Source organism: Pristiophorus japonicus, unplaced genomic scaffold (assembly GCF_044704955.1).
Source record: "Pristiophorus japonicus isolate sPriJap1 unplaced genomic scaffold, sPriJap1.hap1 HAP1_SCAFFOLD_576, whole genome shotgun sequence".
Taxonomy (NCBI): domain Eukaryota; kingdom Metazoa; phylum Chordata; class Chondrichthyes; family Pristiophoridae; genus Pristiophorus; species Pristiophorus japonicus.
The window spans coordinates 275,393-288,832 of NW_027254484.1; the positions used below are offsets into that span (position 1 = coordinate 275,393).

Genomic DNA, 13,440 nt, shown 5'->3' on the forward strand with positions numbered 1-13,440 from the left:
GGGTTAGGATAAGGTTAGGGTTTGGGATAGGGTTTAGGGTTAGGATTAGGATTCGGAGTAGGGTTAGGGTTAGGGTTCGGAGTCGGGTTAGGGTTAGGGATAGGGATAGGGTTAGGATTAGGGTTAGGGTTAGGGTTAGGGTTAGTAGTAGGGTTAGGTTAGGAGTAGGGTTAGGGTTAGGGATAGGGATAGGGTTAGGGATAGGGATAGGGTTAGGGTTAGGAGTAGGGTTAGGGTTAGGTTTAGGGATAGGGATAGGGTTAGGATTAGGGTTAGGGTTAGGGTTAGGAGTACGGTTAGGATTAGGGTTAGGAGTAGGTTAGGGTTAGGGTTAGGGATAGGGTTAGGGTTAATGTTAGGGATAGGGTTAGGATTAGGGTTAGGGTTAGGGGTTAGGAGTAGGGTTAGGGTTAATGTTAGGAGTAGGATTTAGTGTTAGGGTTAGGAATAGGGTTAGGGTTAGGGTTAGGGTTAGGATTAGGGTTCAGGTTAGGGTTAGGATTAGGGTTAGGGATAGGGTTAGGGTTAGGATTAGGAGTAGAGTTAGGGTTAGGGATAGGGATAATGTTAGGGTTAGGGGGGTTAGGGTTAGGGATAGGGATAGGGTTAGGATTAGGGTTAGGGATAGGGATAGGGTTAGGATTAGGGTTAGGATTAGGGTTAGGGTTAGGGTTAGGGTTAGGGTTAGGGTTAGGGTTAGGGTTAGGGTTAGGGTTAGAGATAGGGTTAGGGTTAGAGTTAGAGATAGGGTTAGAGTTAGAGATAGGGTTAGGGTTAGGAGTAGGGTTAAGGTTAGGGTTAGGGTTAGGAGTAAGGTTTGGGTTAGGGTTAGGGTTAGAGATAGGGTTAGGGTTAAGAGTAGGTTTAGGGTTAATGTTAGGAGTAGGATTAGAGTTAGGGTTAGGAATAGGGTTAGGGTTAGGGTTAGGGTTAGGATTAGGGTTAGGTTTAGGGTTAGGATTAGGAGTAGAGTTCGGGTCTAGGGATAGGGATAAGGTTAGGGTTAGGGTTAGGAGTAGGGTTAGGGTTAGGGATAGGGATAGGGTTAGGATAGGGTTTAGGGTTAGGGGTTAAGGTTAGGGTTAGGTTTAAGGTTAAGTTTAGGGTTAGGGTTAGGGTTAGAGATAGGGATAGGGTTAGGATTTAGGGTTAGTGTTAGGGTTAGGGTTAGGGTTAGGGTTAGGTTTAAGGTTAGGGTTAGGGTTAGGGTTAGGGATAGGGTAGGGTTAGGAGTAGGATTAGGGTTAGGGTTGGGATAGGGATCGGGTTAGGATTAGGGTTAGGGTTAGGGTTAAGGTTAGGGTTAGGTTTAAGGTTAAGGTTAGGGTTAGGGTTAGGGTTAGGGATAGGGATAGGGTTAGGATTAGGGTTAGTGTTAGGGTTAGGGTTAGGGTTAGGGTTTAGGTTTAAGGTTAGGGTTAGGGTTCGGGTTAGGGTTAGGGATAGGGTTAGGGTTAGGAGTAGGGTTAGGGTTAGGGATAGGGATTGGGTAGGGTTAGTGTTAGGAGTAGGGTTAGGGTTAGGGTTAGGGTTAGGGTTAGGAATAGGGTTAGGTTATGGATTGGGATAGGGTTAGGGTTAGGAGTAGGGTTAGGTTTTGGGTTAGGTTAAGAGTAGGGTTAGGGTTAGGGATAGGGATAGGGTTAGGAGTAGGGTTAGGGTTAGGGTTAGGGTTAGGAGTAGGGTTAGGGTTAGGGATAGGGATAGGGTTAGGGTTAGTATTAGAAGTAGGGTTTGGATTATGGATAGGGTTAGGGTTAGGGTTAGGATTAGGAATAGGATTAGGTAGGATTAGGGATAGGGTTATTGTTTGTGTTAGGGTTAGGGTTAGTGCTAGGGTTAGGTTTAGGGTTAGGGTTAGGGTTAGGAATAGGTTTAGGTTATTATTAGGGTAGGGTTCAGGGTTAGGATTAAGGTTAGGGTTTGGGTTAGGGATAGGGTAAGGGTTAGGATTAGGGATAGGGTTAAGTTTAGGATTAGGATTAAGGTTGTGTTAGGATTAGGGTTAGTTTAGGGATAGGATTAGGATTAGAATTAGGGTTAGGAATAGGGTTAGGGTTAGGGTTAGGGGTTAGGATTAGGGTTAGGGTTAGGGTTAAGGTTAGGGTTAGGTTTAAGGTTAAGGTTAGGGTTAGGGTTAGGGTTAGGGATAGGGATAGGGTTAGGATTAGGGTTAGGGTTAGGGTTAGGGTTAGGGTTAGGGTTAGGGTTAGGGTTAGGGTTAGGGTAGGGTTAGGGTTAGGGTTAGGGTTAGGGTTAGGGTTAGGGTTAGGGTTCGGGTTAGGGTTAGGGTTAGGGTTAGGGTTAGTGTTCGGGTTAGGGTTAGGGTTAGGTTTAAGGTTAGGGTTAGGGTTAGGGTTAGGGATAGGGTTAGGAGTAGGGTTAGGGTTAGGGATAGGGATAGGGTTAGGGTTAGTGTTAGGAGTAGGGTTAGGGTTAGGGTTAGGGTTAGGAATAGGGTTAGGGTTATGGATTGGGATAGGGTTAGGGTTAGGAGTAGGGTTAGGTTTTGGGTTAGGGTTAGGGTTAGGGTTAGGGTTAGGGATAGGGATAGGGTTAGGGTTAGTATTAGAAGTAGGGTTTGGATTATGGATAGGGTTAGGGTTAGGGTTAGGATTAGGAATAGGATTAGGATAGGATTAGGGATAGGGTTAGTGTTTGTGTTAGGGTTAGGGTTAGTGCTAGGGTTAGGGTTAGAGTTAGGGTTAGGGTTAGGGATAGGTTTAGGGTTATTATTAGGGTTAGGGAAGGGTTAGGATTAAGGTTAGGGTTTGGGTTAGGGATAGGGTAAGGGTTAGGATTAGGGATAGGGTTAAGTTTAGGATTAGGATTAAGGTTCGTGTTAGGATTAGGGTTAGGTTTAGAGATAGGATTAGGATTAGAATTAGGGTTAGGATTAGGGATAGGATTAGGAATAGGGTTAGGGTTAAGGTTAGAGTTAGGGTTAGGGTTAGGGATAGTGTTAGGGTTAGGATAAGGTTAGGGTTAGGGTTAGGGTTAGGGATAGGGATAGGGTTAGGGTTAGGAGTAGGGTTAGGGTTAGGGTTAGGGATAGGGTTAGGATTAGGGTTAGGGTTAGGAGTAGGGTTAGGATTAGTGTTAGGAGTAGGATTAGGGTTAGGGTTAGGAGTAGGGTTAAGGTTAGGGTTAGGATTAGGGTTAGGGTTAAGGTTAAGGTTAAGGTTAGGGATAGGGTTAGGGTTAGGGTTAGGGTTAGGTTTAAGGTTAGGGTTAGGGTTAGGGTTAGGGTTAGGTTTAAGGTTAGGGTTAGGATTAGGGTTAGGGTTAGGGTTAGGAGTAGGGTTAGGGTTAGGGTTAGGGTTAGGAGTAGGGTTTGGATTATGGATAGGGTTAGGGTTAGGGTTAGGGTTAGGATTAGGGTTAGGATTAGGGATAGGATTAGGGATAGATTAGTGTTCGGATTAGGGTTCGGGTTAGGGTTAGTATTAGGGTTCGAGTTAGGGTTAGGATTAAGGTTAGGGTGAGGGTTAGGGTTAGGGTTAGGGTTAAGGTTAAGGTTCGGGATAGGTTTAGGGTTAGGGTTAGGGTTAGGATTAGGGTTAGGGATAGGGATAGGGTTAGGATTTGGGTTAGGGTTACGGTTAGGGTTAGGGTTAGGATTAGGGATAGGGTTCGGGTTAGGAATAGGGTTAGGGTTAGGATTAGGGTTAGGGTTAGGGTTAGGGTTAGGGTTAGGGTTAGGGATAGGGATAGGGTTAGGATTAGGGTTAGGGTTACGGTTAGGGTTAGGGTTAGGATTAAGGTTAGGGTTAGGGTCAGGGTTAGGGATAGGGTTAGGGTTAGGGTTAGGGTTAGGATTAGGGATAGGGTTCGGGTTAGGGATAGGGTTAGGGTTAGAATTAGGGTTAGGATTAGGGATATGGTTAGGATTAGAATTAGGGTTATGATTAGGGATAGGGTTAGGAATAGGGTTAGGGTTAGGGTTAGGGATAGTGTTAGGGTTAGGATAAGGTTAGGGTTAGGGATAGGGTTAGGGTTAGGATTAGGGTTCGGAGTAGGGTTAGGGTTAGGTTTAGGAGTAGGGTTCGGGTTAGGGATAGGGATAGGGTTAGGATTAGGGTTAGGGATAGGGTTAGGGTTAGGGTTAGGAGTACGGTTAGGATTAGGGTTAGGAGTAGGGTTAGGGTTAGGGTTAGGGATAGGGATAGGGTTAGGGTTAATGTTAGGGATAGGGTTAGGATTAGGGTTAGGGTTAGGGTTAGGGTTAGGAGTAGGGTTAGGGTTAATGTTAGGAGTAGGATTAGGGTTAGGGTTAGGAATAGGGTTAGGGTTAGGGTTAGAGTTAGGATTAGTGTTAGGGTTAGGATTAGGGTTAGGGATAGAGTTAGGGTTAGGGTTAGGGTTAGGGTTAGGGTTAGGGTTAGGGTTAGGGTTAGGATTAGGGTTAGGTTTAAGGTTAGGGTTAGGGTTAGGGTTAGGGTTAGGGTTAGGGTTAGGGATAGGGTTAGGGTTAGGGTTAGGATTAGGGTTAGGATTAGGGATAGGATTAGGGTTAGGGTTAGGGTTAGGGTTAGGGTTAGGGTTAGGGTTAGGGTTAGGGTTAGGGTTAGGAGTAGGGTTAGGGATAGGGTTAGGTTTAAGGTTCAGGTTAGGGATAGGGTTAGGGTTAGGGTTAGGGTTAGGTTTAAGGTTAGGGTTAGGGTTAGGGTTAGGGTTAGGGTTAGGGATAGGGTTAGGGTTAGGAGTAGGGTTAGTGTTAGGTTAGGGTTAGGAGTAAGTTTAGGGTTAGGGTTAGGGTTAGGAGTAGGGTTAGGGTTAGGGTTAGGAATAGGGTTAGGGTTAGGGTTCGGGATAGGGTTCGGGATAGGGTTAGGGTTAGGAGTAGGGTTAGGGTTAGGGTTAGGGTTAGGGATAGGGTTAGGGTTAGGAGTAGGGTTAGGGTTAGGTTAGGGTTAGGAGTAAGTTTAGGGTTAGGGTTAGAGTTAAGAGTAGGGTTAGGGTTAGGTTAGGGTTAGGAGTAATGTTAGGGTTAGGGTTAGGGTTAGTGTTAGGAGTAGGGTTAGGGTTAGGGTTAGGAGTAGGGTTAGGGTTAGGGTTAGGGATAGGGTTAGGGTTAGGAGTAGGGTTAGGGTTTGGGTTAGGGTTAGGAGTTGGGTTACGGTTTGGGTTAGGGTTAGGGATAGGGTTAGGGTTAGTGTTAGAAGTAGGGTTTGGATTATGGATAGGGTTAGGGTTAGGGTTAGGATTCGGAATAGGATTAGGATAGGATTAGGGATAGAATTAGTGTTAGTGTTACGGTTAGGGTTAGGGCTAGGGTTAGGGTGAGAATTAGGGTTAGGATTAGGGATAGGATTCGGGATATGGTTAGGATTAGAATTAGGGTTAGGATTAGGGTTAGGGATAGGGTTAGGGTTAGTGCTAGGGTTAGGTTTAGTGATAGGGTTAGGTTTAGGATTAGGGTTAGGGTTTGGATTAGGGTTAGGTTTAGGATTAGGATTAGTGTTAGGGTTAGGATTAGGGTTAGGATTAGGGATAGGATTAGGGTTAGGTTTAGGGTTAGGGTTAGGGTTAGGATTAGGGTTAGGGTTAGGGTTAGGGTTAGGGTTAGGATTAGGGTTAGGGTTCAGGTTAGGATTAGAGTTAAGATTAGGGATAGGGCTAGGTTTAGGATTAGGATTAGGGTTAGGGTTAGGATTAGGGTTAGGGTTAGGATTAGGGTTAGGGTTAGGATTAGGGATAGAATTATGGATAGGGTTAGGGTTAGGGTTAGGGTTAGGATTAGGGTTAGGATTAGGGATAGGATTAGGGTTAGGGTTAGGGTTAGGATTAGGATTAGGGATAGGACTAGGGATAGGGTTAGGGTTAGGGTTAGGGTTAGGATTAGGATTAGGGATAGGATTGTGGATATGGTTAGGGTTAGGGTTAGGGTTAGGATTAGGGATAGTATTATGGATAGGGTTAGGGTTAGGGTTAGGGTTAGGATTAGGGTTAGGATTAGGGATAGGATTAGGGTTAGGGTTAGTGTTAGGATTAAGTTTAGGATTAGAGATATGATTAGGGTTAGGGTTAGGATTAGGGTTAGGGTTAGGATTAGGGTTAGGGTTAGTATTAGGGTTAGGGTTAGGATTAGGGTTAGGATTAGGATTAGGGTTAGGGTTAGGGTTAGGGATAGGGTTAGGATTAGGGTTAGGGTTAGGGTTAGAATTAGGGTTAGGATTAGGGATAGTGTTAGGGTTAGGATTCGGGTTAGGATTAGGATTAGGGTTAGGGTTAGGGTTAGGATTAGGGATAGGATTGTGGATAGGGTTAGGGTTAGGGTTAGGATTAGGGATAGGATTATGGATAGGGTTAGGGTTAGGGTTAGGGTTAGGATTAGGGTTAGGATTAGGGATAGGATTAGGGTTAGGGTTAGGGTTAGGGTTCGGATTAGGGTTAGGATTAGGGTTAGGATTAGGGTTAGGGTTAGTATTAGGGTTAGGGTTAGGGTTAGGATTAAGGTTAGGGTTAGGATTAGGGATAGGGTTAGGGTTAGGATTAGGGATAGGGTTAGGGTTAGGATTAGGGTTAGGGTTAGGGTTAGGATTTGGGTTAGGGTTAGGGTTAGGGTTAGGATTACGGTTAGGGATAGGACTAGGGATAGGGTTAGGGTTAGGGTTACGGTTAGGATTAGGGTTAGGGTTAGGGTTAGGGTTAGGGTTAGGGTTAGGGTTAGGATTAGGGTTAGGATTAGGGATAGGATTAGGGTTAGGGTTAGGGTTAGGATTAGGGTTAGGATTAGGGTTAGGATTAGGGTTAGGGTTAGTATTAGGGTTAGGGTTAGGGTTAGGATTACGGTTAGGGATAGGACTAGGGATAGGGTTAGGGTTAGGGTTACGGTTAGGATTAGGGATAGGATTGTGGATAGGGTTAGGGTTAGGATTAGGGATAGGATTATGGATAGGGTTAGGGTTAGGGTTAGGGTTAGGATTAGGGTTAGGATTAGGGATAGGATTAGGGTTAGGGTTAGTATTAGGGTTCGGATTAGGGATAGTGTTAGGGTTAGGATTAGGGTTAGGGTTAGGGTTAGGGTTAGGGTTAGGTTTAGGATTCAGGTTGAGCAGGTTGGGCCTCTACTCATTGGAGTTCAGAAGAATGAGAGGTGATCTTATCGAAACGTATCAGATTATGAGGGGGGCTCTACAAGGTGGATGCAGAGAGGATGTTCCCACTGATGGGGGAGACTAGAACTAGGGGGCATGGTCTTAGAATAAGGGGCCGCCCATTTAAAACTGAGATGAGGAGGAATTTCTTCTCGTAAATCTGTGGAACTCGCTGCCTCAGAGAGCTGTGGAAGCCGGGACATTGAATATATTTAAGACAGAGATAGACAGTTTCTTAACCGATAAGGGGAGCGGGCAGGGAAGTGGAGCTGGGTCCATGATGGGATCAGGCCACGATGGTATTAAATGGCGGAGCAGGGCTCGAGGGGCCGAATGGCCGACTCCTGGCTCCTCACGTCTCGCGTGCGTTCGTGCGGCTGGGGAAATACGCACGAGTCCCGGAGTTTGGCCGCTGTGTGCCAGCCTGGACACCGGCGTCTCATTGACCGCTGGGACCGTTGGCCCTTGCGTTCCCTCACGACGGGACCACGGCCCCAGTCCAGGGAGGGCGTTTGCCCCGCCTCCTGCCGCAAGCCAATCGGGATGGGGCGGCTGCCGGCCTGCCCATTGGCCGGGCGACCGGCAGGGCGGGCAGCCAATGGGCGGCCAGAGCAGGCGGTGATGGCTATATGAGGCAAATTGATGAGGCGGCAGGCTGTGAGGGATTATCCATATCTGGCCATGCACAGCCACGAGGTTAAATGGGGAACAGGGCAGGGTGGAACGCCTTTAAATAGGGAGAGGCAGCGGGTTAGTCTGGTCACGCTGGGAGAGGCAGCCGGACTCATTGTACAGCCGTGAGTACCTGCAAATGAGGGAGGGGGGAACAGCCCTTTGCAAAGTGACTGCTTGCCACTCGTGCTCGGTGCAGGGGCTATTTTTGACGTGTGACAGAGTGCGGGTGTGTGTGTGTGTGTGGCACTCGTCGCCCTGCAGAGAGGGAGAGAGAGAGAGAGAGTGAGAGTGAGACAGAGAGAGACAGAGAGAGAGAGAGAGACTGAGAGAGAGAGACAGAGAGAGAGAGAGAGACTGAGAGACAGACAGAGAGAGACAGAGAGAGAGAGAGACTGAGAGACAGACAGAAAGACAGAGGGAGACACACACACACACACATACTGAGACAGAGAGAGACAGAGAGAGAGAGACAGAGAGAGACAGATAGAGAGAGAGAGAGACTGAGAGAGAGAGAGACAGAGAGAGAGAGACAGACAGAGAGAGAGAGAGACTGAGAGAGAGACAGAGAGAGAGAGACTGAGAGACAGACAGAGAGAAACAGAGAGAGAGACAGAGAGAGAGAGACTGAGAGAGAGAGAGAGACAGAGAGAGAAAGAGACTGAGAGACAGACAGAGAAAGACAGAGAGAGACCCACACACACACACACACACATACTGAGACAGAGAGATAGAGAGAGACAGAGAGAGAGAGAGAGACAGAGAGAGAGACGAGAGACAGAGAGACAGAGAGAGAGAGAGAGACAGAGAGAGAGACGAGAGACAGAGAGACAGAGAGAGAGAGAGAAACAGAGAGAGAGAGACAGACAGAGAGAGAGAGAGAGACACACACATACTAAGACAGAGAGAGAGACAGAGAGACAGAGAGAGAGACTTAGAGACAGACAGAGAGAGAGACAGAGAGAGATGGAGTGTGTGTGTGAAAGAAAGAGACAGACTTAAATAGATGTACAGAGAGACAGACAGAGAGAGAATGAGATAGTGAGAGAGAGAGAGAGAGAGACAGGGAGAGAAAGACAGAGAGAGACAGAGACAGAGTGAGAGAGAGACACAGAGAGAGAGACACACAGACAGAGACACAGAGAAACAGAGAAACAGAGACAGAGAGAGAGAGACAGAGAGAGAGAGGGAAACAGAGAGAGAGGGAGTGTCTGTCTCTGAAAGAGAGAGACAGGCTGAAATAGATATACACGGAGAGAGCGAGAGAGAGAATGAGAGAGCCAGAGAGAGAGAGAGAGAGCCAGAGAGAGAGACAGAGACAGAGAGAGAGAAAGAAAGAGAGAGAGAGAGAGACAGAGAGAAAGACAGACAGAAAAAGAGAGACAGAGAGAGAGAGACAGAGCGAGAGAGAGAGAGAGAGAGAGACAGAGAGACAGAGACAGAGAGAGAATGAGAATGAGAGAGAGAGAGACAGAGAGAATGTGAGAGAGAGACAGAGAGAATGTGAGAGAGAGAGAGAGAGAGAGATAGAGACAGAGAGAGAGAGACAGAGAGAGAGAGACAGAGAGAGACAGAGAGAGAGAGACAGAGAGAGACAGAGAGACAGAGACAGAGAGACAGAGAGAGAGAGAGAGGCAGAGAGAGAGAGAGAGAGAGAGAGACTGAGAGGGAGAGAGACAGAGAGCGAGAGAGAGAATGTGAGAGAGAGAGAGAGAATGTGAGCGAGACAGAGAGAGAGAATGTGAGAGAGAGAGAGACTAAGAGAGAGAGTGTGAGAGAGAATGTGAGAGAGAGAGAGGGAGAGACAGAGAGAGAGAGAGAATGTGAAAGAGAGCGAGGGGGAGAGAGAGAGAGAGAGAGAATGTAAGTGAGACAGAGAGAGAATGAGAGAGAGAGAGACAGAGAGAGAGAGTGTGAGAGAGAATGTGAGAGAGAGAGAAAGGGAGAGACAGAGAGAGAGAGAGAATGTGAAAGAGAGAGAGGGAGAGACAGAGAGAGAGAGAGAGAATGTGAGCGAGGCAGACATAGAGAGAGAATGTGAGCGAGAGAGAGAGAGAGAGAATGTGAGGGAGAGAAAGAGAGAGAATGTGAGAGAGACAGAGAATGTGAGCGAGACAGACAGAGAGAATGTGAGAGAGAGAGAGAGAGACAGAGAGAGAGAGAGAATGTGAGCGAGACAGAGAATGTGAGAGCGAGAGAGAAAGAGAAAGAGAGAGAGAGAGAGAGAATGTGAGCGAGGCAGACAGAGAGAGAGAATGTGAGTGAGAGAGAGAGAGAGAATGTGAGAGAGAGAGAATGTGAGCGAGGCAGACAGAGAGAGAGAATGTGAGCGAGAGAGAGAGAGAGAGAATGTGAGCGAGAGAGAATGTGAGAGAGAGAGAATGTGAGCGAGGCAGACAGAGAGAGAGAATGTGAGCGAGAGAGAGAGAGAGAGAATGTGAGCGAGAGAGAATGTGAGAGAGAGAGAATGTGAGCGAGGCAGACAGAGAGAGAGAATGTGAGTGAGAGAGAGAGAGAGAATGTGAGAGAGAGAGAATGTGAGCGAGGCAGACAGAGAGAGAGAATGTGAGCGAGAGAGAGAGAGAGAGAATGTGAGCGAGAGAGAATGTGAGAGAGAGAGAATGTGAGCGAGGCAGACAGAGAGAGAGAATGTGAGCGAGAGAGAGAGAGAGAGAATGTGAGCGAGAGAGAATGTGAGAGAGAGAGAATGTGAGCGAGGCAGACAGAGAGAATGTGAGAGAGAGAGAGAGAGAGACAGAGAGAGAGAGAATGTGAGCGAGACAGAGAGAGAGAGAGAATGTGAGCGAGACAGAGAGAGAATGTGAGAGCGAGAAAGAAAGAGACAGAGAGAGAGAGAGAATGTGAGCGAGACAGAGAGAGAATGTGAGAGCGAGAGAGAAAGAGACAGAGAGAGAGAGAGAATGTGAGCGAGACAGAGAGAGAATGTGAGCGAGGCAGACAGAGAGAGAGAATGTGAGAGAGAGAGAGAGAGAGAGAATGTGAGGGAGAGAGAATGTGAGAGAAAGAGAATGTGAGAGAGAGAGAATGTGAGCGAGACAGAGAGAGAATGTGAGCGAAAGAGAGAGAGAATGTGAGCGAGAGAGAATGTGAGAGAAAGAGAATGTGAGAGAGAGAGAATGTGAGCGAGACAGACAGAGAGAATGTGAGAGAGAGAGAGAGAGAGACAGAGAGAGAGAGAGAATGTGAGCGAGACAGAGAGAGAATGTGAGAGCGAGAGAGAAAGAGACAGAGAGAGAGAGAGAATGTGAGCGAGACAGAGAGAGAATGTGAGAGCGAGAGAGAAAGAGACAGAGAGAGAGAGAGAATGTGAGCGAGACAGAGAGAGAATGTGAGAGCGAGAGAGAAAGAGACAGAGAGAGAGAGAGAATGTGAGCGAGACACAGAGAGAATGTGAGCGAGACAGAGAGAGAGAATGTGAGAGAGAGAGAGAGACAGAGAGACAGATTGAGAGAGAGAGAATGTGAGAGAGAGAGACAGAGAGAGAGAGAGAGAGACCCAGTATCCTTGGGTCGAGGTTACCCGTGCTGTCGATGCCCTTGATGCCCTCCTCCCCGTGGTTCCTGGGGGCTTTGCTGCCGCTGTGCCCACCCATTGCCCCAGCTTATGTAGAAGTCCTCCGCTCTCTCTCTCTCTCTCTCTCGCTCTCTCTCTCTCCTCCTCCCTGTTCGCCACACTTCCAAATTTGCTGTCATTTGCAGATCGTGAGATGACCCAAGGTCCAAGGCATTAATATATCTCGAAAAGAGCAGTGGTCCCAGAACCGATCCCTGGGGGAACTCCACCGAAAACGTTCTCCCCGTCCCAAACACAAACGTTCAGCCGTACTCTGACTCTCTCCTGTCCCCTCGACAATTCCGTATCGACACTGGGAGCTCCGTGCACAGTTCTGCTCTCCATATCCCTTGGTTAGACCACACTGGGAGCTCCGTGCACAGTTCTGCTCTCCATATCCCTTGGTGAGACCACACTGGGAGCTCCGTGCACAGTTCTGCTCTCCATATCCCTTGGTTAGACCACACTGGGAGCTCCGTGCACAGTTCTGCTCTCCATATCCCTTGGTTAGACCACACTTGGAGCACCGCGCACAGTTCTGCTCTCCATATCCCTTGGTTAGACCACACTGGGAGCTCCGTGCACAGTTCTGGTCTCCATATCCCTTGGTTAGACCACACTGGGAGCTCCGTGCACAGTTCTGGTCTCCATATACCTGGGTGAGACCACACTTGGAGCACCGTGCACAGTTCTGGTCTCCATATCCCTTGGTTAGACCACACTGGGAGCTCCGTGCACAGTTCTGGTCTCCATATCCCTTGGTTAGACCACACTGGGAGCTCCGTGCACAGTTCTGGTCTCCATATACCTGGGTGAGACCACACTTGGAGCACCGTGCACAGTTCTGGTCTCCATATCCCTTGGTTAGACCACACTGGGAGCTCCGTGCACAGTTCTGGTCTCCATATCCCTTGGTTAGACCACACTGGGAGCTCCGTGCACAGTTCTGGTCTCCATATACCTGGGTGAGACCACACTTGGAGCACCGTGCACAGTTCTGGTCTCCATATCCCTTGGTTAGACCACACTGGGAGCTCCGTGCACAGTTCTGGTCTCCATATCCCTTGGTTAGACCACACTGGGAGCTCCGTGCACAGTTCTGGTCTCCATACACCTGGGATAGACCACATTGGGAGCTCCGTGCACAGTTCTGCTCTCCATATCCCTTGGTTAGACCACACTGGGAGCTCCGTGCACAGTTCTGGTCTCCATACACCTGGGTTAGGCCACACTTGGAGCTCCGTGCACAGTTCTGCTCTCCATATCCCTGGGTTAGACCACACTTGGAGCTCCGTGCACAGTTCTGGTCTCCATATCCCTTAGTTAGACCACACTTGGAGCTCCGTGCACAGTTCTGGTCTCGAGTTGTGAATGAATCCATAACTCTGGGGTCATAACACAAGACATTAATCAGAAACCCAATCGGGAAACTGGGAGACAGTTTTATGCTCAGAGAATGTGACATTGGCTACCACGGAGCGAGCTTGAGACGAATAGCAGAGATGCTTTCATACGTGAAGGAGAGACGGGGGAATAGAGAGATATGCTCAGAATTGCAACAGGAGAAGACTCGGGTGTGTGTGTGTGTGTGTGTGTGTGAACTATGGGCGGGATGCGGCACAAGACTGTGTCAGTAGAGTACCTTCGAACAACAGAACACAAGAAACCGGAGCAGGAGTGGGCCATTCGGCCCCTCGAGCCCTGCTCCGCCATTTAATACCATCGTGGCCTGATCCGATCATGGACCCAGCTCCACTTCCCTGCCCGCCCCCTTATCGGTTAAGAAACTGTCTATCTCCGCCTTAAATATATTCAATGTCCCGGCTTCCACAGCTCTCTGAGGCAGCGAGTTCCACAGATTTACGAGAAGGAATTCCTCCTCATCTCAGTTTTAAATGGGCGGCCCCTTATTCTAAGACCATGCCCCCTAGTTCTAGTCTCCCCCCATCAGTGGGAACATCCTCTCTGCATCCACCTTGTCGAGCCCCCCGTCATAATCTGATACGTTTCGATAAGATCACCTCTCATTCTTCTGAACTCCAATGAGTAGAGGCCCAACCTCCTCAACCTTTCCTCATAAGTCAACCCCCTCATT

The 13,440-nt window shown here is 48.2% G+C and overlaps 1 protein-coding gene across 1 annotated transcript in view; it reads left to right on the forward strand.

Annotated features, from left to right (window-relative positions):
* Window positions 1-7,766: 7,766 nt before the first annotated feature.
* The window catches only part of LOC139254784 (nucleoside diphosphate kinase A-like), a 29,675-nt gene continuing 24,001 nt past the window's right edge, over window positions 7,767-13,440 (forward strand). The window contains exon 1 of the mRNA XM_070873807.1: window positions 7,767-7,897. Coding sequence (XP_070729908.1) covers window positions 7,782-7,897 — 116 coding nt within the window. The 5' untranslated portion in view covers window positions 7,767-7,781. The remainder of the gene's footprint in view (window positions 7,898-13,440) is intronic.